The sequence below is a fragment of the Brienomyrus brachyistius genome, chromosome 4 (assembly GCF_023856365.1).
Source record: "Brienomyrus brachyistius isolate T26 chromosome 4, BBRACH_0.4, whole genome shotgun sequence".
NCBI lineage: Eukaryota > Metazoa > Chordata > Actinopteri > Osteoglossiformes > Mormyridae > Brienomyrus > Brienomyrus brachyistius.
The window spans coordinates 1,147,173-1,171,483 of NC_064536.1; the positions used below are offsets into that span (position 1 = coordinate 1,147,173).

At 50.5% G+C, this 24,311-nt stretch overlaps 2 protein-coding genes across 6 annotated transcripts in view; both read left to right on the forward strand.

Annotated features, from left to right (window-relative positions):
* The window catches only part of tep1 (telomerase-associated protein 1), a 30,944-nt gene extending 15,820 nt beyond the window's left edge, over window positions 1-15,124 (forward strand). Inside the window, exons 33-63 of the mRNA XM_049011489.1 lie at window positions 314-385; window positions 740-968; window positions 1,998-2,118; window positions 2,243-2,367; window positions 2,490-2,589; window positions 2,754-2,909; window positions 3,106-3,318; window positions 3,424-3,480; window positions 3,582-3,699; window positions 3,809-4,033; window positions 4,181-4,335; window positions 4,584-4,691; window positions 5,018-5,122; window positions 5,216-5,345; window positions 5,491-5,582; window positions 5,810-5,945; window positions 6,100-6,230; window positions 6,584-6,705; window positions 6,802-6,939; window positions 7,306-7,405; window positions 7,718-7,880; window positions 7,965-8,006; window positions 8,091-8,132; window positions 8,385-8,426; window positions 8,763-8,804; window positions 9,183-9,224; window positions 9,309-9,434; window positions 9,477-9,518; window positions 13,956-14,038; window positions 14,145-14,249; window positions 14,572-15,124. Of these exons, the coding sequence (XP_048867446.1) occupies window positions 314-385; window positions 740-968; window positions 1,998-2,118; window positions 2,243-2,367; window positions 2,490-2,589; window positions 2,754-2,909; window positions 3,106-3,318; window positions 3,424-3,480; window positions 3,582-3,699; window positions 3,809-4,033; window positions 4,181-4,335; window positions 4,584-4,691; window positions 5,018-5,122; window positions 5,216-5,345; window positions 5,491-5,582; window positions 5,810-5,945; window positions 6,100-6,230; window positions 6,584-6,705; window positions 6,802-6,939; window positions 7,306-7,405; window positions 7,718-7,880; window positions 7,965-8,006; window positions 8,091-8,132; window positions 8,385-8,426; window positions 8,763-8,804; window positions 9,183-9,224; window positions 9,309-9,434; window positions 9,477-9,518; window positions 13,956-14,038; window positions 14,145-14,249; window positions 14,572-14,691 (3,482 nt within the window). The 3' untranslated portion in view covers window positions 14,692-15,124. The remainder of the gene's footprint in view (window positions 1-313; window positions 386-739; window positions 969-1,997; window positions 2,119-2,242; window positions 2,368-2,489; window positions 2,590-2,753; window positions 2,910-3,105; window positions 3,319-3,423; window positions 3,481-3,581; window positions 3,700-3,808; window positions 4,034-4,180; window positions 4,336-4,583; window positions 4,692-5,017; window positions 5,123-5,215; window positions 5,346-5,490; window positions 5,583-5,809; window positions 5,946-6,099; window positions 6,231-6,583; window positions 6,706-6,801; window positions 6,940-7,305; window positions 7,406-7,717; window positions 7,881-7,964; window positions 8,007-8,090; window positions 8,133-8,384; window positions 8,427-8,762; window positions 8,805-9,182; window positions 9,225-9,308; window positions 9,435-9,476; window positions 9,519-13,955; window positions 14,039-14,144; window positions 14,250-14,571) is intronic.
* A 2,759-nt stretch (window positions 15,125-17,883) lies between these two features.
* Window positions 17,884-24,278, forward strand: apol1 (apolipoprotein L, 1). 5 transcript variants are annotated; one of them, XM_049011696.1, is made up of 10 exons: window positions 17,884-18,034; window positions 18,638-18,789; window positions 19,795-19,902; window positions 20,280-20,387; window positions 20,498-20,554; window positions 20,641-20,709; window positions 20,815-20,850; window positions 21,130-21,169; window positions 21,252-21,303; window positions 22,209-24,278. In XM_049011696.1, the coding sequence occupies exons 3-10, from the start codon at window positions 19,843-19,845 to the stop codon at window positions 23,026-23,028; spliced, it is 1,242 nt and encodes a 413-aa protein (XP_048867653.1). In that variant the 5' UTR covers window positions 17,884-18,034; window positions 18,638-18,789; window positions 19,795-19,842; the 3' UTR covers window positions 23,029-24,278. The 5 variants fall into 5 exon arrangements, with proteins under 5 accessions (XP_048867653.1, XP_048867652.1, XP_048867655.1 ...); XM_049011695.1 differs by having other exon boundaries at window positions 17,919-18,049; XM_049011698.1 differs by lacking the exons at window positions 17,884-18,034; window positions 18,638-18,789 and adding an exon at window positions 18,793-18,897.
* The last annotated feature ends 33 nt before the right edge of the window (window positions 24,279-24,311 follow it).

Below are 24,311 nucleotides of genomic sequence, written 5' to 3' on the forward strand. Positions count from 1 at the left end.
TAACCCAGGACGGGGGGCCAGCCCATCGCAGGGCACACTCACACACCATACACTCTCACATGCATTCCTACGGGAAATTTAGCAAGTCCAATTAGCCTTAGCATGTTTTTGGACTGTGGGGGGAAACCGGAGTACCCGGAGGAAACCCCACGACGACATGGGAAGAACATGCAAACTCCACACCCACACACATATGACCCAGGCGGAGACTCGAACCCGGGTCCCAGAGGTGTGAGGCAACAGTGCTAACCACTGCACCACCATGCTGCCCCTCGGATAATAATCACGTGCCTTTATTATCATTTATCTGCAGTATTAACACGGGGGGGTGTGGACAGTGACTCAGAAATGACAGCAGAGTCGTATGAATACAGTGAATTCCCAGGTATGTTTTATTAATTCTCCAGAAAGACATGTGTGTGCATAAAAGTTCACCAATGCATGATTCCTACTTCAGGAGTTCTGAAAAATGTCGTTCAAGGTGTGGATGGATTTATAATGGTTTCTGCTCAGCTTGATTCTTGCTGATGATCAGCATCTCTTTGATTATTGTTAAGCCCTTTGGAATTACCTGGCTTTCTGCATGAAATGCTCCTGAAATGACAGTTGACCAATAAATACGGTCTTATTTAACAAATGACACATAACCGATTCTTAGTTCTAGATTGAAGAACTTGTTTTCAAAGACCTTCTGCAGTTGACCTTTTCGGTTCCCACATCTTCTCTTGTATGATGGCAGCCGTTGTCCCCGGCAACCTGGAAGCGTGCCACGACTTCCTCCTGCGTAACGCGGCCATCCTGTCCCGGTGGCCGGCCCTCTTCCTGCAGAGGGCGCTAAATGAGCCGGCAGGTGGAGCTCCCAACGTTTGGGCTGAAGGCGTCTTGAAAAGGGGACGTCAGCAAGCTGGCGGAGGGATGCGGGTGATGAGGTGGCGGAATAAACCGGAACGTCTGCAGAGAGAGGCCAGGTGAGTGGCACCACAGTGCCAATACGGAGCACAAGTAATATGTGTAATTAACTGTTTTAGTCACCTAAAAAGTCCCCGGACCTTTTCGATTGGCGGACTTTTGTAGGTCTTGGTCACTTTCATGTGTCGCCGTCACACCACACATCAGAAACCAGGACCTTTATGCTAAATAAGCCTGGGAGACACAAAAAGTTTGTAGGTTAAACTACGCACATAATTTCATACAAAACTACCTGGCCACGCCAAAACGACGGAGGATTAATACGCTGTTTTGTTATTCGTTAGTTAAGCGATTGCGGTGATGGATGGATGGACACGCGACATGATTCTTAGTAAATCTGGCCCGCTGTTTGATCTTTCGTATTTCACAGAATTAAAAAAATGTGTCACATTATCCCGCTAATGAGTGCTGACTAGTTTAAGCGCTGGCTCCGGCGATATTACACAAAAGTCTTTTGGCTGGCGATGGAATTTTGCAGAAATACGAAAACACGAGTAAACCATGTATTAATTGATGCATTAAATATAATTGAAGTACAAAAATAGCTCCATCTGCTCTTTTGTTTTTTTTCCTCCACTACATCTCGTTTGTGCATGTAATTTTATTAGCGCTGGTGCTTGTGGTCAACCAGTGAGCAAGCTATCACTTCCCAGTAGCTTATATTTGTAGGAACAGTATCGAGTTTGGAGTGGGTACTAAAAAAAAAAAGGTTCTGGAACTGCCTCAGAAGAACTACAATCAGGTTAGTTCCTGCAGCGTGAATATGACAAAAGTTCCTGGTTCCGGAAAAAGGTTCTGGTTCTAGAAAAAAGTTCCAGCAATGTGAAAGCGCCGTATATATGTCTACATGATGAAGATCATGATGAAGAATATTGCTACGGTATTATTAGTTCAGTTGCTAGTCAGCATTCACATTTTCTGGTGTATTTAATATCATTGCTTTTTCAAAATGAGAATTTTCTGCCTTATTTACACACTTGTCCATAGACACACACGCGCAGACACGCCCTCTACTCCTCTTCCCGCAGTCACCTGCTGTCCACGTTCCTGTCCAAGCCCACCTGTGTGGCCGTGAGTCCCTCCGCCATGGTCGTGGCTGTGGGCGCTGCACAGGGCTCTCTCTACATCCTCAACCCGGAGACAGCACAGGTAAGACTGTGACACCACATCTCTCACCCAGACAAATCCTCTCTTCCAGTGGCAGAATGATGGCGGTCTAAAACGAAGGATAAACCACATGTCTGAACTGTATCCTGCCTAATGGCGCTCGCAGGAGTTGAGGTCTCTTGTCAGCAGTGGTGATGGCATCTCCAGTTGCATCTTCCTGGATGAGAGGCTACTGGGTTCCACCTCTTTCGATGGACACATAGAAATATGGGACATTAACAGCGGCTGTAGGTAGGAGTGAACAGTCAAAAAATTTTGAATAAACAACGTGCAGAAACGTCAGTAGTCTCTGTCTCTGGTTTGGTAATCTACCACAGTAATTAAGATTTTGAACTAGTTTTTTGTCTTTCAAGGGTTGTCCATGTTGATGCGCACTCCCACTGGATTACAGGAAGTGATGTCAGTGCAGACAGGAAACACTTTGCCACAGTCTCCTTGGATTTAGACCTGAAGGTTAGGCTCACAGGAACAGTTGTTTGGATGCCTCGTGAAATTTGTTTCACAAAATATGTCCTGCAAGTTTTTTGTTTTTTTTTAAGATGATAAACAGCAAATGTCTCTTATGTCTGACCTCCTAGTCATTTGTCTTGTGCCTTGTCCCATGCGCGGTGCTCCAGGTGTGGACATCTCAAGCAGGAAAACTCACTGCCACGCTCACAAACCCATGTCCACTGAACTGCGTAACCTTTCACCCCGAGGGACAGCTTCTGGCAGTCGGGGGCTGGGATGGAGGGGTGCGGCTGTGGAACTGGCTCACTGGGGAGATCGCTGCTGTAAGTCTTTGCGGGGGTGGGCATCATGAGATATGACACTTTGTGACATGTGCATTGTGACAATATACAGCGAAATTGTCTGTGGACACCCCGTTAGTTGAGTTGTGTTTTCTGTGAAGCCTTTAGCTTCCTCTACCTCATACCTTATTCATTCTCTCTTTCTGAACTCCTTTGTCTCTTCTTGCTTTCCTTTCAGACACTGTCCGGCCACCAGCAGTCTGTGCGAAGTCTGTGCTTCTCTCCCAGCACGGCCCACCTCTCCTCCGGATCGCTGTCTGGGGAAGTGCGGATGTGGTCCCTCCCATCCCACGCTTGTGTGGGCTGCTACCAGGCTCACCGGGGATCGACGGAGGTGCTCAGCTTTGTGGAGGAGGGGCGGATGCTGCTCAGCGGGGGAGCCGACAACATGGTAAGATAAACGAGGACCCGAAAAACTGATTGTGGCGAACTGTGTCCTTTACTGTGGTTTATGTGGAAAGACAGCAGCCTTTAAATGGTCTCCCTCTTCTCACAGGTCCAGCTTTGGTCAGGGGTCCTCGGAAGGTCCCTGTGTCAGCTAGGAGAAGAAAAGGTTGGAATCGGGTCCAGCTCTCGTCCCAGTTTTGATCCTTATCCATTGCCAATAAACTTTTGAAGTGTTTACTGATCCACATGAATCTTTTTCTCCTGCAGACGAGTTCCGATCGCTCTACACTGTCCAAATCCCAAGCCCTTTGTGTGTCCGCTGCTGGGGGTTATGTGGCTGTAGGTTACCATGGCGATGGGCTAAAGTTGTTTTCGGAGGAGTCAGGTGTGTTTCTGTCTCCACGCGTCAGTCCCATAGTGAGGATTTCTCAGTGTCATCAGTCAGAAGCACAGATTTTGCCGCAGCTGTAGCGTAATACTGATTTCCCATACAGGTGAGATGCTTTGGAGCAGTGAGAACTTCAGCGAGTCTGTGCAATGCCTTGTGTGGATCGGGACCCAAAAGGAGGCGGAGCTTTTGGTTACAGGGGGTGGAGACAAAATCATGAGGATGTGGAAGCGGATGGAGGCCAGTCTGGAGCTGCAAGGCTCTTTCGGGACACAGCAAGGAGCTGTTGTTGCCATGGCGCAGTCCCCGTCCTTCCTGGCTTCTGCCTCAGGTGACTGGCTCAGTTACCTCAGTTCTTCAGTTACTGTCTGGACTGATTCAGCAGATGCTTCATCTCTGAAGTCCCGTCACACAAAGCTTAGTGATAATGAACGAAAATGAACGCCTCTCTATCTTTGATTTGTTTTTCCTCTCTCAGAGGACTTCACCATTGCTCTGTGGTCATTGGAGGATTTGGCTGAGAACCCCTCCAGTCCCAATCTTGTGTCTCTCCTGCGAGGCCACCAAGGTGGGGTCACATGTCTCAGTTTCAGCCCCAGTGGGGATAAGCTTCTGTCAGGAGGCAAAGACCAGGTATGGAGAAGAAAACTGTTAATGATGATGATGGTGGTGGTTGGTACTGCTGCAGCTTGGCGATGGTGATGATGATGGTGGTGATGGTTGTGATGATGATAGTTATGATGATGGCGATGATGATGGTTGTGATGATCTTGATGATGGTGATGTTCATGGTGGTGACGGTTGTGACAGTGGTGATGGTGATGATAATGATGATGGTGGTGATGGTGATTATGAAGATGATCTGTACCTTTCCGTTTCAGGCTCTCCTGGTTTGGGACGTTGGTTCCCCTCATCCCACTCTCTCCCAGTCCTTACTGCACTGTCATGGGGACTGGATCACTGGCTGTGCCTGGACCGTGGACCATGTGGTGAGGTTTGATGGACGATCTGTACATGCAAGCCATTGGCTCCTCTTTTCTCTTACTCAGTTCATTTCAGATGCATATGTGCTTAGAATAAAAGTATAACACGAAGAAACATGATGCAAATATCCCTGGTGAGTGGGATCGTCATGTGCTGGAAATCTGACAGGTTTACCGTGTTTCCCACTGGTTGCTCGTTCAGATGGATTAGGGAGTAGATAATGAGGCACAGTAATCCACCATCATGGGTTTGAAGCCGGATTTCTCAACGTCGCTGAATAAAAACAAGAGCAGTCCTCTCATCTTCTCCCCTCCCTCCCCTCTCTGAACAGGTGAGCTGCTCTTTGGACTGCAGGGTACGTCTGTGGGACCTAGCGAGGGGGCAGTCAGTGCGTGAATTTCTGGGGAGCGTCTCCCTGACTTCGGTCTGCAGCGTGGTGAGTTACTCACGCGAGGGAGTCCTGACATGCCAGGCGATGCTATGGCCAGCGAGCTGCCTTATTGATCGCTTCAACTTCGACCGGTTCCAGGGACAGTTCCTAATGGCGGCATCCAGAGGCGGTGAGCTACTGCTGTGGAACTGGAAGTCGGGGGTGGAGATTACCAGGATCCCCGCACACCATTCGAAAATCCATCAGTGCGGGGTGCTGCATTCCACTGGTATTCCACTGCATTCCACCAGTGACGTGCACACGGTGTCAAACACTCAGTCATTAAATCTAACTGGAACCAACTCTGCACCAGCTTCTCGCGAGACATCGAACTTAGCTGACAGGTTTTTGTGGTTGCCCCCTCTGATGCACAGATACTGGTGAGGGTCACGAGGTCAAGGAGGAGGATTTGCTTATTGCCACTGCATCAGAAGACGGGACAGTGAAACTATGGCAGCCTTTTCAGGCAGGTTCTCTATGCGGGGGCGATGTCCCAGTGTCCTGCGATGTTTATCTTCCTCTGGACCCTTCCAGTGTTTTAATTACTGCCTCTGTTTTCCATATATCATGCTAACTGCTGATGCGTTCCTCATTTCAGCCCTTGCACTATGTGTGTGTGCGTATGATTTTATAATACTAATTAATATGTGATAACAGCTATGATTACTGACTGACTGGCTTCGCTGCGGGTAGGTGCAACATCACGGCACTCTTACCGGTCACAGCCGAGGAGTTCAGGGTGCAGCCGGAATGCTGGATGGGGCCCAAGCAGTGCTTACCGTTTCTGAAGATTGTTGTCTAAGGTCCTGGGCCCTGGACATAGCGGCGGGTAAGCGATACGCTGGTAATAGTTCGCGGCCCTTTAAGTGGAGTCGTTCACATTTAGCTGATGTTCATACAGTTTTTTTTTTACCTTAGCCGTGAGTTGTATCACATCTGTGGTACGTCATGTTAATGTCCAGCGTTTTCCTGCTTGCATGCAGAGAACCCCATCAACAAGAACGGGACTGTTGTGGGTCTGTGTCTGTCCCCCTGTGGTCGCCTGGTGTTGCTGGGTTTCGACACCGGCAGAGTGGCGCTGTGGCACGAGAACACTCTGCTGTGCCGCAGACGGGTAACTTTTCAGCAATACTGTTCTCATCCTAGGAGTAAACCGGTGTCACCGGAGTCCCTTATACATGGTCAGGCCATGAAATCCACCATACCCAGTAGGTGATGGGTTTGAGTCCCAGGGCTGGCAGAGTGATCGTATGCTGGATGCTGGAAATAAATGTGAATATGAACCCACTGGATGTTTGGAAGTGTTTTATGTGAGGGGTGTAGTTGCTCTACAGTTTTTTTTTCTACATTGGGGTATATTTTACTGGTTTATCAATGGTCTTTACGGTTCCTCTCATGGGTCTCTATCACTTGGGGACGTCTCAGTTTTTTTTGAATGCCTGTATTTAAAGCCACTGCCTCCATCAGGTAACGGAGCACATGCTGTTGGCGATGACCTTCACGACGGAGGAGAAGTTTGCCGTGAGCTCTCTTGACGGCTCTGTCTCGGTGTGGAGAGTAGACTGGAATCCCCAGCTGAGCTCGGCGAGGTAGACCTTTGGGCTGACTCAGGACAGGGTATGGCATGATCATAAACGTTGAAATCTGTCTTCTGACCCCCCCCCCCCCCACTTATTCTTACCCAGGATGTGTCAGGTGTCCACTCTCCAATTAGACAGCCCTGCACTGAGTTTATACAGCAGCGAAGTGCTGGTGTGCATCTGCTTGAATGACAATGTCCATGGTGTCCACGGTGATGAGACCCTGGAGCAGTTCTTGCCTGGGTAAGCTGGCCCAAAATGCACCGGCCACTTCCTCCGGCAGCTCACTCCCGGGAGATGGTTGGACTCTCCTGTTGCTGACGACGCCTGGTGAATGCCCAGATCTTCAGAATCAGCCATGGCGCCTACAGCCCTGGGTATCGACTGCAGTTGAACCAGGATTTAAGTGAACAGTTAGACCGTCTCTAGCTTTGGCTGCTCCTGTTAAATTATTCACTCTTCCCAATGCGAACGTTTTGCCCAGGGGCCCACACAACCCATAATCCGTCCCTGGTGGTAGTAATAAACTTATAGGACCGAGAGCAGCTTTTCCCGTAAATCATAGCACGTCTCAGAGTAACCGTACCGCCATGTTTCTGTCCTTGGTAGGTGGATACACGGCAGCCATGTTCTCTGTACAAAAACCAACAATGTGATGAGTGCCTGGATACTGACGGAGAGTTCTAATACCCCCGGGCTGAGCTTTTTGGTACGTTCCTCCCCTTCCTTTGCATGTAGTTGGTCTCATCCATCCAAATGTGTGACTTTAGGTGACTACATTTTTTGCAAGCCAACTTTTGGACAGTCTCTAAACCGAGCGCTGAAATATCTGCATAAGTTTCAGCTCATGACTGAAATAGTTGATTTCTATTAACTTTGTGTATCTGTCAAGAAAAATGGAAACTGAACTGAACCAAATGGTAAATAATGAATATGTGTCCCATTATAGCCCTAGTACACATGTCCTCCATTTTGCTCGTTCTGTATTTAGCAGCCACTGAACTTTGCCTGTCTTTCCCAGTTTTTCCTGGCCTCTGCTGATAGCTACACTGGCTCTATTTCCAACACTGACATCGACGATGAGGAGAGCAGTGACGCCAAGGCCGACGGCGCTTACATATCAGCGGGCGCGTTGGATGGAGGTAGGGGTCGAGCCTCACGCTTAGCGGGCGCGTTGGATGGAGGTAGGGGTCGAGTCTCACGCTTAGCGGGCGCGTTGGATGGAGGTAGGGGTCGAGCCTCACAGTTAGCGGGCACGTTGGATGGAGGTAGGGGTCGAGCCTCACGCTTAGCGGGCGCGTTGGATGGAGGTAGGGGTCGAGCCTCACGTGCAGCGGGCGCGTTGGATGGAGGTAGGGGTCGAGTCTCTCGTGCAGCGGGCACGTTGGATGGAGGTAGGGGTCGAGCCTCACGCTCAGCGGGCGCGTTGGATGGAGGTAGGGGTCGAGCCTCACGCTTAGCGGGTGCGTTGGATGGAGGTAGGGGTCGAGCCTCACAGTTAGCGGGCGCGTTGGATGGAGGTAGGGGTCGAGCCTCACGCGCAGCGGGCGCGTTGGATGGAGGTAGGGGTCGAGTCTCACGCTCAGCGGGCGCGTTGGATGGAGGTAGGGGTCGAGCCTCACGCTTAGCGGGCGCGTTGGATGGAGGTAGGGGTCGAGCCTCACGCTTAGCGGGCGCGTTGGATGGAGGTAGGGGTCGAGCCTCACGCTCAGCGGGCGCGTTGGATGGAGGTAGGGGTCGAGCCTCACGCTTAGCGGGTGCGTTGGATGGAGGTAGGGGTCGAGCCTCACAGTTAGCGGGCGCGTTGGATGGAGGTAGGGGTCGAGCCTCACGCGCAGCGGGCGCGTTGGATGGAGGTAGGGGTCGAGTCTCACGCTCAGCGGGCGCGTTGGATGGAGGTAGGGGTCGAGCCTCACGCTTAGCGGGCGCGTTGGATGGAGGTAGGGGTCGAGCCTCACGCTCAGCGGGCGCGTTGGATGGAGGTAGGGGTCGAGCCTCACGCCCAGCGGGCGCATTGGATGGAGGTAGGGGATGAGCCTCACGCTTAGCGGGCGCGTTGGATGGAGGTAGGGGTCGAGCCTCACGCCCAGCGGGCGCGTTGGATGGAGGTAGGGGATAAGCCTCACGCTTAGCGGGCGCGTTGGATGGAGGTAGGGGTCGAGCCTCACGCCCAGCGGGTGCATTGGATGGAGGTAGGGGTCGAGCCTCACGCTCAGCGGGCGCGTTGGATGGAGGTAGGGGTCGAGTCTCACGCCCAGCGGGCGCGTTGGATGGAGGTAGGGGTCGAGCCTCACGCTTAGCGGGCGCGTTGGATGGAGGTAGGGGTCGAGCCTCACGCTCAGCGGGCGCGTTGGATGGAGGTAGGGGTCGAGCCTCACGCTTAGCGGGTGCGTTGGATGGAGGTAGGGGTCGAGCCTCGCGCTCAGCAGGCGCGTTTCATGGAGGTAGGGGTCGAGCCTCGCGCTCAGCAGGCGCGTTTCATGGAGGTAGGGGTCAAGCCTCACGCTCAGCGGGCGCGTTTGATGGAGGTAGGGGTCGAGCCTCACGCTCAGTGGGCGCGTTTGATGGAGGCAGGGGTCGAGCCTCACGCTCAGTGGGCGCGTTTGATGGAGGTAGGGGTCGAGCCTCACGCTCAGCGGGCGTGTTGGATGGAGGTAGGGGTCGAGCCTCACGCCCAGCGGGCGCATTGGATGGAGGTAGGGGTCGAGCCTCACGCTCAGCGGGCGCGTTTGATGGAGGTAGGGGTCGAGCCTCACGCTCTGCGGGCGCGTTTGATGGAGGTAGGGGTCGAGCCTCACGCTCAGCGGGCGCGTTGGATGGAGGTAGGTGTCGAGCCTCACGCGCAGCGGGCGCGTTGGATGGAGGAAGGGGTCGAGTCTCACGCCCAGCGGGCGCGTTAGATGGAGGTAGGTGTCGAGTCTCACGCCCAGCTGGATGGAGGTAGGGGTCGAGTCTCACGCCCAGCGGGCGCGTTGGATGGAGGTAGGGGTCGAGTCTCACGCCCAGTGGGCACGTTGGATGGAAGTAGGGGTCAAGCCTCATGCTCAGTGGGCGCGATGGATGGAGATAGCGGTTGAGCCTCCTGCTCAACAGGCGGGTTAGATGGAGGAAGGGATTGAGCAAAACTGGTGCAACAGTATCAGCAAAACAGTGAAAAGGACCACAAACAATTTTAAGGTTCAGCCAGCCACCCATCCATCCATCCACCCACCAATAAATTCATCTATCCACATACCTACCCATCCATCCATCCATCCATCCATCAACTCCCCTACCTATGGATCCACCCACGTATTCATCCACCCATTCACTCACCCACCAATACATCTATCCCATCCACAGAATACCCCTGGCATGTGCCCTGTGCTGCTTGAGGTGCAAGGCCCGGCCCAAATGACCCCGTACTGGATGAATGTGTCACGATCGGGGTGCAGCGAGCGCGGCGATCGTGCGTGTAAGGAGCAATGAGCAGGCAGACAGGCGAATACGGGGCAAAACGGGAGTTTACTGGGGAAACAGGGACCAGGAAACAGCTCACGCTTACCAACATTAGGAAACACCAATGACGGACAACGCTAACAGGTAAGACCAGGACTTAAAACCAGACAAGACTAATCAAAGTAATCAGATACAGCGGGGTACAATCAGGGAAATACACGTGGGAAGGCAGGGGGCGTGGCACACACGAGGAGCGGACGAGCCGGGCATGACAGAGCCCCCCCCCAAAGGCGCGCTTCACCGGGCGCGCCCAGGAGGAGGCGACGAACGGGACGAGGGGACCAAGACCTGAAAAAACAAAACCCAAAACCAAGAACAAGAGACCGGGAATTAAACAGAGAGACAGAACAGGCACAAAGACAGGACCAGGGACAAAACCTGACAGAGGACGGGGAACACGGACCGACAGAGAAAGAGAGGGGACACAGAAGGAACCGGCGGGACACAAGGGCCAGGAGTGAACAGAGGGCACAGAGGAGGACGGGTAGCAAAGACAGGAGGAATACGAGGAGCAGAGACGGGCGGAACGAAGGGACGAGCAGAAAACGAAGGGACAGAGACAGGCGGGACAAAGGCAGGGGCATAGGGAGACAAGGAGGGGGAACCAAGGGGAGCCCGAGGGAGACCCAGCGGGCGACGGGCGGCAGCCGGAGGGGCCGCAGGCGGCCGGGAGGCCGGAGCCGGAGGGGACCTCGGAGGGGCCGAGGAGGCAGGGCGAGGGACCCGCGGAGGGGCCAGGGAGGGAGCAGGAGGGAGCACCGGGGAAGGGGACGAGGGAGCAGGAGGGACCCACGGCGAAGGCCCGGAGGAGGGGGGAGCTGCAGCAGGCGACGACGTCCGGGGGAGGGCCGGAGGTAGGGGCCCCGCAGGCGACCGAGGAGCCGCCGTCGGGGAGTCCGCAGGCGACCGACCAGGCTCTGGAGAGGGGAGCGAGGCGGGGCGACGAGGCACTGGAGAGGGACCCGCAGGCGACAGCCGACCCGGAGGGCCAGGACCCGCAGGCGCCAGCCGAGCCAGAGCGCAGGCGAGGGAGGGCGAGCCAGGGGGCAGGGCGGGCGGGACCCCAGCCCTGCGTCTGTGTCCCCTTCCCCTGCGGGACACAGACAGGCCGACCCTAGTTCGGGGTCGAAGTCGCCGGGGCGAGGGACAAGGGGTTACAAGTTCTGTCCCCGAGGGGTCCCATTCCAGCTCCTCCACCTCCGAAGAGGGAGGAGCCAAGATGGAGTTGTCCAGGACCACCTCGGGGACTAGGACAGGGACTGGAGCTGCAGCAGTCGGAGGGGGCGCCTCTGGAGCTGCTGCAGTCGGAGGGGGCGCCTCTGGAGCTGCTGCAGTCGGAGGGGGCGCCTCTGGAGCTGCTGCAGTCGGAGGGGGCGCCGGGACAGGAACACGGTCAGGCGGCCGGGGCATCAGCCCGGAAACTGCAGGACGCTGCAGTGGGGACCTCGGCCCAGGTGCTGCAAGCCGCTGCCGTGGGGGCGCCCGCCCGGGAACTGCAGGACGCTGCAGAGGGGGTGCCGTGCCGGCGCTGCAAGCCGCTGCCGTGGGGGCGCCCGCCCGGGAACTGCAGGACGCTGCAGAGGTGGCGCCGGCACGGGCGTTGCAAGCCGCTGTCGTGGGAGCGCCCGCCCGGGAACTGCAGGACGCTGCAGTGGGGGCGCCGGCCCAGGCGCTGCAAGCCGCCGTCGTGGGGGCGCTCGCCCTGGAACTGCAAGACACTGCAGTGGGGGCGCCGGCCCAGGCGCTGCAAGCCGCCATCGTGGGGGCGCTTGCCCTGGAACTGCAGGTGACTGCAGTGGGGGCGCCTTGGAAGCGGCTGTAGCAGGCGGGGACAGAAGCGTCTCAGAAGCGGCTGCGGCGAGATCAGGAACTGGGGCGAGATCAGGAACTGGGGCGAGATCAGGAACTGGGGCGAGATCAGGAACTGGGGCTGCAGGCAATTGCTGTGGGGGCGCTCGCCCGGGAACTGCAGGGGACTGCAGCGGGGGCACCTCAGGAGCGGCTGCAGCAGGGCGGTCAGGGACAGGAGCGCAGTCAGGGACAGGAGCTGCAGCAGGCGGCTGCAGTGGGGGCGCCTGCCCGGGAGCTGCAGGTTGCTGCAGTGGGGGCGCCGGCCCGGGAGCTGCAGGTGGCTGCAGTGGGGGCGCCTGGACAGGAACAGGAGCGCGGTCAGGAACAGGAGCGCGGTCAGGAACAGGAGCGCGGTCAGGAACAGGAGCTGGCTGCAGTGGGGGCGCCTGCCCGGGAGCTGCAGCACGTGGCTGCAGAGGGGGCGCCTGCCCGGGAGCTGCAGCAGGCGGCTGCAGAGGGGGCGCCTGCCCGGGAGCTGCAGCAGGCGGCTGCAGAGGGGGCGCCTGCCCGGGAGCTGCAGCAGGCGGCTGCAGAGGGGGCGCCTGCCCGGGAGCTGCAGCAGGCGGCTGCAGAGGGGGCGCCTCTGCAGGAACTGGAGCGCGGTCAGGAACTGGAACACGGTCAGGAACAGGAGCTGGCTGCAGTGGGGGCGCCTGCCCGGGAGCTGCAGCAGGCGGCTGCAGAGGGGGCGCCTGCCCGGGAGCTGCAGCAGGCGGCTGCAGAAGGGGCGCCTCTGCAGGAACTGGAGCGCAGTCAGGAACAGGAGCTGGCTGCAGTGGGGGCGCCTGCCCGGGAGCTGCAGGTTGCTGCAGTGGGGGCGCCTGCCCGGGAGCTGCAGCAGGCAGCGAAGGCGGCTGCGCAGGCGGCGGCTGCGCAGGCGGCGGCAGCGGCGAAGGCGGCTGCGCAGGCGGCGGCAGCGGCGAAGGCGGCTGCGCAGGCGGCGGCAGCGGCGAAGGCGGCAATGGCGGCTGCACGGGAGCGGGGTCCGCCGGCAATGGCGGCTGCACGGGAGCGGGGTCCGCCGGCAATGGCGGCTGCACGGGAGCGGGGTCCGCCGGCAATGGCGGCTGCACGGGAGCGGGGTCCGCCGGCAATGGCGGCTGCACGGGAGCGGGGTCCGCGGGCGGCAGGAGCGGAGGGAGCTCCTCGGGTCCGGCCGTTGCAGCGAGCAGCGGAGGGAGGTCCTCTGTACCGGCGATCGCCGGTCTCCTTCTCCCTCGCTGGCGCCTAGCGGTGGCGGGAGGCGGCGCGACGTCCGTAAAAACGGACGGCGGAAGAAAGGCCTCCGGCTCCGGGTAAGGGTAGAGGAAGGGCTCCTCGTCCTCGTCCTCACTGGAGAACCAGTATTTCCACACGGGATCGGGGTCGCGTGTGGTCAGCCTCCGGGCTGGAGGTAGGGCGGGTACTTCCCTTTCGTCCCCTGTCGGGAGCCAAAGCCTGGAGAGCGAGCAGGCGCCGAGACGGATCGTCTCCTGCGGGACTCTCCTCCTCCCTGTCCGCTTCTTTTTGTGGTCCGTCATTCTGTCACGATCGGGGTGCAGCGAGCGCGGCGATCGTGCGTGTAAGGAGCAATGAGCAGGCAGACAGGCGAATACGGGGCAAAACGGGAGTTTACTGGGGAAACAGGGACCAGGAAACAGCTCACGCTTACCAACATTAGGAAACACCAATGACGGACAACGCTAACAGGTAAGACCAGGACTTAAAACCAGACAAGACTAATCAAAGTAATCAGATACAGCGGGGTACAATCAGGGAAATACACGTGGGAAGGCAGGGGGCGTGGCACACACGAGGAGCGGACGAGCCGGGCATGACAGAATGGATGGATGGATTCATTTTCAATTTAATCTAATGGTTGTGACTGTTTTCCTGCTATTTTCCCTGGACCTCCCTTCTCCTTATTCCAGAGTTTGTTGTGTATGGAGACTCCAAGGGGAATATCTGGTTCAACATGCCACCAAAACTAAGGTGCTGGACCAAGAAGAGGCGGGTAAGGACTCCTGGACATGAAACTATTGCTTCAGTGGGGTGTGCTGGCAGCTGTATGTGTCATTGCCACATGTGTCTGAACTTTGACTTAATGTAATGAACCACAGGTACACAGGGGTCGAGTCAACACGTTAAAAATTACGGACACCACGATCATCTCTGCATCTTCTGACTGCACCGTCAAACTGTGGGACCGACAAACCAAGAAACAGGTGCAGTGGACAATATAAGTCTCTTCTCAGGCTTCTGCTATTCGAACTACTTTCTAACCACTGGTGTTGATGACTTCTGCAGCTACTTTATGTTTGGATATACAGTACCAGTCAAAAGTCTGGGCGCACCTGCTTTTAACAAGTTAACGTGATTTAATAGTTGATATCTTAATACTTTTAATTCAGCCTGCAAATATCAGTCATGGTAAAGTTCCTTGGGGCTGTTGTTCTTTGAGATACTATTCTTCGGCCAGTCGCTGGAGGACGTTTGGTGTGAAGTGTGCCGTTCCATGATAGCTGTTGCCTGTCCCTCCCCTTTCAGGTTGGTCTCTTTGATTGTAAGAGTCCTGTCGTGAGTCTTGAGGTCAATCCCTGTCACCCCACCGAGCTTGTCTGCGGGGATGAGCTCGGGCGGCTGTACTGGCTCTCGTGGGGAGAGTGACCGTCTCATGCACACGCCCACGTGCACGCCCATGCACTCCAAGAGGATTCAAGAGCTGGGATTAATTGCAATGTTATTCTTGAGTATCTTATGTATTTCTGAATTAATTAATATACAGTGAAAGCTGTCTATTAAAAAGGAGCACTCGACCTATTTAGATTTTCTCCATTTTTGCAAATTTAAGAAATCAGAGTGCACATGATAGCAATAAAGTTTATCTAATTTCTAAGGCTTGCACTGACAGTAAGAATAAGCAGATTTCATTGACTGGTGTAATAATTTGATTTGTGAAGGCCTGGAATGATATGCGATTTTTTTTAAAAGCTGGAGAGCTTTAAAGCATGAGATTTTACTAGAACTAGAAAGATTATCTTGCCTTTGATGTGCTGCTGTTACTTCACTATTAGAAATAAATCACTTACAATACAGAAAATTCCATGCACTTGGTTCTTTTTTGTTATATAATATAGCCTCCTCATTCTATATGTCGTTTCCCAAAACGTTTAGGGTTCCATGGAATAAAAGAGCTACTTTCTGAAATGGTTTTCCCACCTTTGCATTTGTTTGACCATCACCATACAGGAACTCCAATGTGTGTAGCTAGTTTGTCTACAGTACTGAGTTTGACGTGTATATTTTTAAGATAGACTCTGTCTTGTCTTTGGTTCAAGTGCACTTTCCCTGTCAACACTTTTGCTTTGTTTCGAAATAACCTCATGTAAGTTTAAGTCCAATTTTTAAAACTGCCCTCTGTGATATTTAGTGTATTTCCTTGCATGCCTCTTTGTAAGAGGACCAAGACCCAAGTCTTTGGAGTCCCGGTGCTATCTGTCTTGCTGTATGGCTGTGAGACATGGACGCTATCCACTGAGCTGAGACGAAGACTGGGCTCCTTCAGTACTGAGTCTCTTCGGGGAATCCTTGGGTACCGCTGGTTTGACTTTGTGTCGAATGAGTGGTTGCTAGAGGAGTCCTGAATGAGGCACATTACCTGCATTGTGAGGGAGCGTCAGTTACGGCACTACGGCCATGTAGCGCGTTTCCCGGAGGGTGATCCGGCTCACAGGATCCTCATTGCTGGAGTCCTGAATGAGGCACATTACCTGTATTGTGAGGGAACGTCAGTTACGGCACTACGGCCATGTGGCGCGTTTCCCTGAGGGTGATCCAGCTCACAGAATCCTCATTACTGAGGAACCAAGCAACTGGACCAGGCCAAGGGGTTACTTACATAACCCCTGACTGTGGCAGTTGGATGGCCATTTCCGGAGGGTGGGACTAGACCGTGTGTCTGCCTGAGGGATCACTGGCCAGGATCCTGAGGAGTTTCGCTGTGTGTTGGGTGCGGCAAAGTGCTGCATCAGCACACGCTCCCCAGCCTGACTTGACCTTTCATGCCTAAGGAAATTTCCTTTTCACATAGCAAATGGCTGCAAGCTCAAACATTCCATGGAGACCAGAGACAGCCAATCACAATCCAGAAGAGTGCCCATCCAGAATTTTTAAAATCTGAATCATATCACCACCTAAATCCAATATATAATTCCAAGTGGAATTAATTGGACATAGGTTGTTTATGTTCAAAAACTCTTTGTCACAAAGAAGCACTGATTAAATGTTTTCAAAACTACATTTAATAATAATAATAATAATTATTATTATTATTATTAATATTATTATTAAATGTTTTCAAAACTACATTTAATAATGGTAATGGTAATGACAGGGATGATTAATAAGGGTACCACTAAGGGGTGGGCAGGGGTGTCCACAGTCAGCCCTTGGGAACCTCCAGCAACCCCTGCAGCCCCCCCAAATGCAGTCGTACGGATTTTATTTCAGAAGCGAAACCATCGAAAGCTGCGATGCCCTGGCGGATCATTAACTGCGTAGGCCTTGCCTTCAGTTTGCAGGCTTAACTCCTGGGTGAACATATTTGTAAAACCCTTAATTGATTTTACATGTAGTTTTATCTTGTTTATTCTTGTTATGTTTTAAATCAGTTACCTATATTTTACATTAATTAGAAATGTTCCACTTAAAGCACATTGGAATGGAACAGAGCAAGTCAGATGAATAATGTATTGTGTATTAATAATATTAATATTGAAGGGGGCGGCATGGTGGTGCAGTGGTTAGCACTGTTGCCTCACACCTCTGGGACCGAGTCTCCGCCTGGGTTACGTGTGTGGAGTTTGCATGTTCTTCCCATGTTGTCCTGGGGTTTCCTTCGGGTACTCCGGTTTCCCCCCATAGTCCCAAAACATTCTGGGATAGGCTCCAGGCCCCCCCGCAACCCAGTAGGATGAGTGGTTTGGAAAATGGATGGATGGATGGATAATAATATGTCTTAGTGTCTGTATTACCCCAGGAAAATCGCTGGACACCCCACTGAAAAATTCCCACTGGCAACTGCAAGTAATGGAAATACACTTTTGCAAAATCTTATGTTGCAATCTTGAAAGTATGTCGCGGAGTCCCATTGTATATCATAAAGGTCTGCTGTGATGCTGAGGTAACAATTTTAGGCTGGATCAATAACTGCAAATACAAGCAGGATGATCATAATTAAATGGCATTGTGGACTATAGCAGTTTACCGAAGACAATATAAGATTCAAATAAGATGTTTTGTGGATTTTCCAGAAGTCCTTCCACAGTTTATTCATTAAAGATCAGCAGATTTTGTTGACAAATGTGGAAAACCTTCCAAATCCATATTTTCCTGTTACTATTCTATGTGTCACTCTGTGACTCAAAAAAAAAATAATCATATTCTCCTCAAATGACTCCTGCCTCTTACCTCTAAAGCAGTGGAGAGCAGAAAGATCTGCTTTGTACCAACCAATAGTTAAAGTTGGTGACACCTTTATGCATTGAAACAGTCACGAATGCCATGAAAGAAAAACGATCTATTCATTTCTTGGAATAAAGGAAAGCTTTGTCCCTGCCCTGCACGCTTTTTTTGTTTTATGGGTGTGTCTAGTGCTGTTTCATGGCAGTTGGTCTTCACACGCCTTTCAATTTTCTTCATTAACCAGAATGACGCATCGTAACGCGTTATCGGCCTTAAGCTCCGCGTTAGCTCCCTGCCTCTCTGCTGCTTTACCTATCCTCAGTGGTCCAGGATACTCCCGGTACTATTGGTTTACTCCCCGTACCCATGTCCGTGTGCTCATCTTTTCCAGCACGGTGCACTAGGTTCTTAAAAGTATACCTAGACAATTCGCTCATGAATAAGCATTAAAAACTACAATGACCATGATGCTTCAGGAACGGCACGGAACTCAGAACAACGCAGTACAAACTCACAGGCTGACGCCACGCGAAGGACACGCAGAATGGTAATTTTATAAGAGGTATAATATGCACTTTATGACCGTGACACATATATTGCGTAACAATACTTCGCATAATACAAATTTAATGTGTACTCCTCAGCATGTCATATCGGCCTCTTAAGTCTGATATAAAATTGTAGAGGTCATATGATGAGAATGACAGCTCGCTTTGTCATTATTTATTAATATGACTTAGAATACCTCATTTGCGTGTAAATGTTTAATTTATTAAGATATTGTGGCTGCATGTCACTGCCTTTTCTAAATCTTTAGTGCTTTGTTCTTAAAAAGTACAGATGAATTTCACATGAGGGTGTTCCATTTTAATTTGATTGAACTTTACAATTTGCCCCATCCCGGGTTATTCCCTGCCACGCGCCCGATGTTTCCGGGATAGGATCCGGACCCCCCGCGGCATGGGACAAGATGAACGAATGAATGAACTTTATAATTCATTTTACCCATGTTGAAGTCCCCGTTATGCAGCGGATTTTAAAAACATTTCATTTAAATTCTTAAAAATCAAATTAAAGTATTCTGTGTTTTATGGTACATCGATATTTATTTGTAAAATAAATACTGTATTTGTAAATACTTTTTCCCCAGGACCTATCCGAGCACAAACAGTCGCTCAGCGCTCCATAGACGTGCCGAGACTGCTCCAGCCGTCCAGATGTTGTCATTGCACCAGTTTAGTCGCTCCTGACACCCAGTACGCCCAGTATCGGAGTATATGCCGGAGAGTCACCCGGAGCTGGGTATGGATTGTGTTGTTTTTGGCTCCCATGTAGCTATAACGCCGGAGGGGGGAACGTCAGAAACGTCACTGTCTCAGGAAAGAGAATAATGGGAAGGGCGTGCGGAAGGCAAGCCGCCGTGATCCTTTCGGTTATACGTTGAAGTTTTAAAAGAATCGGCTACTTCGTCTTTGAAAAGTACTGCTAAACTAAAGAAATCGAAACCGAGATATTTACCACGACTTAAGTGCTTTTCTTTTTTAGAATTCCCCAGAGCTGTGGAGTAACACGTTGCGAAAGCATGTTCTTCTTGTGTAATCTGGGTTATGAAGACCAGAAGGATTTCCATTATTAAGTCAAAATGTACAGTCGTATAAGTACTGAATAACGGAAAGCTATTTAATGCCGGAATTCCACATTACACCGAAGGTCATCTGTTCCTGCTGGTGGACAGTTTGTACTGACTGCCTGGTTTCTCGTGGCTGTAAATTATTCTCTATATTGTCTCTCGTTTTGTGCGCAGAGTGACATAACATAAGAACGGCGTTTTAAACGATAAAGAGATGTGTACCTGCTTAACGGGCTTAAACATTCGTACAGTTTTCTTCTCATACAGTGCAGCAGTATTGTGAGAAGAGTTTTTATTTTGAGCGCTTTTTGAGTCGTCTTTAAACATTCTAAAATAACAAATAAATTTTAAGTCATTTAAGACAACACGGCACACGCTGCGAGATTTGTATGTGTCATTAGCGTTGTTTATTAGTACCCGTTGTCAATTTTGTAGAGAAAACACATGCAGTCTGTTAGCAACAGTTAGCTAGTATGAAAATCGGTTAACACGTAACGTCAAATTTTCATTTTATTATTTTCAAGTAGTCATTTACCAGTTGTTCTTAGTTGAACACTGTCATTCACATATGTATCATAGAAATATCCGAATATGTGTTGTATACTTCACGTGTAATGAATGTGAAATGGAAACTGGAAAAAAAAATCCAGTTTCGGTGTTGTTTTTTATCCCAATAGACATATTTGAAACAAGACTCGTATCCAACAAAGAGTCCTGTTGTGCCCATGGAAATTGAGAAGGAGGCAGAGGACAGAAATGTTACTGATTCTCACAGATCCTTTCAGGTGTTTCTTAACTCATTTTGAATCCTATGACTTAAACTGGCCTCCCTATTAATTAAAAGTGTGTGTAGATATGTTAATTGTTTCGATTAAATCTTTATTAAGTTAAAAACACAATGCTAGTGGTAAGACTAGTGAAAATTGTAGTTATACTACTATTCACTTGTTCATTCTGGTTCTGATTGGTTAATGCTGTGTTATCTACACTTTGTTTGGGTGCTGTGATGTGATATTACTTAGGGTCAAAGACCACTGGAGCAATAGATCATTTTTGCTTATAATGTCACAACAAACGGTTCCAGGATAGTGCAACCTTGTTTGTATTTGCTCTTATTTTGCATCATAGTGAAATAACAGCTTAAATCTCTTCTTGCCTGCAGGAATGTCACAGGGATGTTCCTGAGAGCAGCACTGATGTCACCACAAAAGCTGCAGAGAAGACTGATGGTCAGGGCAGAAAGGAAGACCCACCCAAGGACAACAGACAGGTGTCTCTTCTCTTTCCCATTCAAATTTCAATGTCACTACTAATCAGTGCGAGTCAGATGCATGCACCGCTCTGCAGAATATAATATTATAATATTTTTGTCCATTTTAGTCCCAGAAGCAAGGGAAGAAATGGCAAAATCCCTTCATGCCACAGAAAGTAGCCATGGTAACGTCGACTTTCAGAAGGTGTGTTTTAGAAATACATGTGAAATAAGACGTAGAATTCACAGCTTCAAGGTTTCATCTTTTTAGAGAAACATGGTGCAAGAAAGGACAGCAAACCATCCAAAAACTACAAATGCTGACCAGATCCACGTAGAGGTACAGTGCTATAAGTCGTTGTCAGCCGAATCTCTGATTCCCTTCCCTTACGAAAGTAAAAATAATACATCATTTGTGTGAGTTTCATATTTGATGTTTTTCCAGGTCAGCCGAGACCAAATGACAGAGAACGTGATTGAGGTCAGAGATGTGCAGGAGAATATTTTAATAATATAGACATATTGATAAATAATTTGTATTCGTGCCCATACTCCTCTTGAGATATTTCAAAATATTGCAAAGATTGCAGCTGTTCATCATCGGATATAATACATGCACACAGACTCAGTGAAAGAATGGCGTCTTAAAAGTGGATCAAGATCAAGTTGATCAAGTCAGATGCATCTTCAGGCCTGGTATTTGAGATAGATTCTAATAATAATTATAATAATAATAATAAAATAATGTCCATCTTTGCAGGACGTTGATGGCCTCATGGATTGGTGGGACACTGTGGAACGTGAGTGAATGTTCTATCTCACACGCCTCAACCAGCTTCCTTTGAGGGTGGATCACTGATAGTTTGTTTGACTCTTCCCTAGACTGGAAGGACATGCCTATGCAAGCTGATTTGTCTGAGAAGGAAAAGACCAAGTAAGGATTGTTTCAAGCATTCATATTTGGCTTGGCTTCTGTTTGTGTGTCTGTGTCTGCATGTCTGTTACCTCATTCCCACCAAGGCGGAGCCGGTGCTGGGCTGCAATGGAAATGTTACACAGGTGGAAGTGAGAGCAAAGTAAATGTTCATATGAATTAAATTTTTTTTAGTTTATTTTCATTTGATCCTGATTTTCAGTTTTTACTAACTGCTGAACCGAAAACCCGAGTCTTTAAGTCTCATACTTTTCAGAGTATGACTCACTGCGCTCTGACTCTTCTGCCTGTATCCCCTTTGGTCTCCGTACAGACTGTGTTTCTCCCCAGTCAGTGCGATTGCTTACTGTTTTACCGCCGTCTTTTCAAGGATCGCGCCATAAGAGTCAGCTAAAAATTGAACTCTACCGTCCGCCTCATGAGCTTTTCGTCAATTTAACGCCACGATATTTTATTTATTCAACCTGCAATATGTTTATAATTCATTAAATCTCGCCAGCAGGTCAATCTTTCATTTTCCACGGAATAAAAGCACAATGTAACGTTATTCCGCTAATAAGCTGCTAGTAATTTTACTGCTGCCGCTGGCGATATTAGACTAATCTATACTTGATATGGATTGAATTTTCCGGCTTGGATGCGATAGCCGTCCCGCTTTTGCTGATGTTCTGGTTCCAAATTCTGAGACCAGCTTTTCGGTATCGTCGAGCTGGAGCTGTTTTATTCTGGCTGGAGCCAGTTTTTTTGTGGTGAAAACACGTGGAATCAGTTCCAGATCAGGAAAAAGTCCAGCACCGGCGCTGCGTTGGTGGGAATGAGGCGTGCGTGAATGCATCTGAATTAGCCCACCGCCTTCTCATCTTTTCCCTTTCTCCCCACTATCTGCCTCTCTTCCGTTGTCCCAGAGCGTTTGCAGTGACTGCAGAGAGGGTGATGAAGGGCATCCGCGTCTTCAACAAGCTGTTCATGGAGTGGGCTGAGGGTCTTTGGCAGCATGTCATCGACCTCAACGCCATTGCTGACGGCATTGATCGCTTCAACAAGAGGGCGAAGATCGCCGCTATTACAGGGGGCTCCACCAGTGCAGTAGGAGGGGTGACCACCATTGCCGGGCTGGCCCTTGCTCCTGTCACCTTGGGGACGTCGCTGATTGTGACCGCTGTGGGCCTTGGCGTGGCGACGGCCGGGGGCCTCACATCTGCCTCCGCCGGCATCTCGAACAGTGTAAACAACTCACTGGACCGCAAGAAAGTGGAGAGGATCATGGCGGACTATCAGACCAAGATGGGTGACATCAGCAAGTGCCTGAAGTTCATCAAGCAGGGAATCGACAGCTTCCGCAAGTACGACGCGGTGAAGATCAAGGAGCACGGATGTAGCCAAGAAATCCCCGAGCTGAGCAGCATCTACAAGGAAGGTGCAATGGCCGGAAAGGCCGTAGCCTGCAATGCTGCTGAGATCATGCGTCTGACGCAGGCTGCCAACGTGGCGGGCAGCACTGCCGCCCGGGCCGTCCAGCTGGCCAGCATGGCCACCGGTGTGCTGACTGGCCTCTTTGTAGCCATGGATATATACTTTGTGGCCAAGGACTCATGTGAGCTCAAGAAAGGGGCCCGATCTGAGTTTGCTGCCAAAATCCGAGACGTGGCTGAGCAGCTGCACAGCGGCCTTGTGGAGCTCAACGGTATCCGTGCGGAGCTGCAGGAGTTTAATAGGTGTAGCTGAGAGTTACCGTGGTACCACCATCTCCATCTGAGCCTCCTGGAAGTAAAAAAAAAAGGCAATCTTGAGGCTGATTAGAGAACCGATTAGAGAGGACATGTTAATACATATAGAGTATACCACTTCCAAAGATCATTTTCAAAGGCTCATCAATATTATCAAACATTTTTTGAGGCTAAACTAGAGATCCTCATTTGCATAAGCTAGGAACAGTATAGCGTTCCCATGTTTACCGCTAGCTGCTTGAAGCTTGGGGTTAATCATTCCTGTGGTACTTCATTGTTACTGTTGCCTTTCCTTACTGCGTTACAGTTGAAAGTCACCTTTAACAAACACGACTAATATTTATTTGCTGCTCCTTAAAATAAACTATTATTTGACTGCAAGCACTTGAAAATAGATTTTTAGAGTACCGCTACTTGTTTGTTATTTTAAAATGTAAATATTCAAGTCTTGAAGATAACACAATTCTATCATTAATATTGAGAGACACAAATCTTTGGTTCTCCCGTCAAGACTGAAATGGCATGAAATGGGTAATTGATGTGACACGTAGACTAGTATTGGCAAGCAAAATGACAATGGGCAAGCTTAGTACCAATGAGTCGATCTGTATATCTTGTCATGTAAAACTTTTGGGTTGAATATAGACAAATGCTAAAAATTCACATATTAATTTACATGCTAGAAATACAGAGCATTTTATCAACATTATCGTTGTGACATTGAACAGGTCTTCGCATGGAATTGCCCACAGACGCTTTTGAAGAGTCTGGAATCTCTGGGATCTGTTTAATCTTGCTTCTTGGAATGTATGTACACCCAGAAATCCTTACTTAGGTGACTGACACCTAATGCTGGTAAAATGTGTTTCATCTCCAGGTGTTTTTGGGGGGGAATGTTGGTTCTTATCCCCGGCGTCATGGTACTGTGTGCTAGAGACTTATTTCTTGGTCTTTTGTCTTGCGTAGCTGGTGTGTTGACGGCTGGATCTTCTTCTTTCAGGATTGTTTTCGATCTTCTTCTTTTGTCTTTTAGCTCCATGTCATGCTTCTTCCATTGCTCTTCACTGAAGATCTTGTCCTGGAGACATCCATCGGTTAGCACCCCCAACTCCCCAATGGTAGCTCTTTCCTGCAGTATGCTGTCAAATCGTCTCAGGGACTGCAAACCAGAAAACCTGGTTTAACTGACCTGCCCTGGGTCTTTTGTTCTTGATAGTTTGTGAGGTCAATAAATGTATTTCGGCAGAACATTCTGAGTCCCATGTCCCTATACCCTTTTCA

What these genes read in the sequence shown, in the direction of transcription:
- apol1 (XM_049011696.1), top strand. Translation starts at nt 19,843, where the DNA reads ATGGAAATTGAGAAGGAGGCAGAGGACAGAAATGTTACTGATTCTCAC. An exon ending in ATTCTCACAGATCCTTTCAG is followed by an intron (nt 19,903 to 20,279) that starts GTGTTTCTTAAC and finishes TCTTGCCTGCAG; the next exon opens with GAATGTCACAGGGATGTTCC. An exon ending in TGACAGAGAACGTGATTGAG is followed by an intron (nt 20,851 to 21,129) that starts GTCAGAGATGTG and finishes CCATCTTTGCAG; the next exon opens with GACGTTGATGGCCTCATGGA.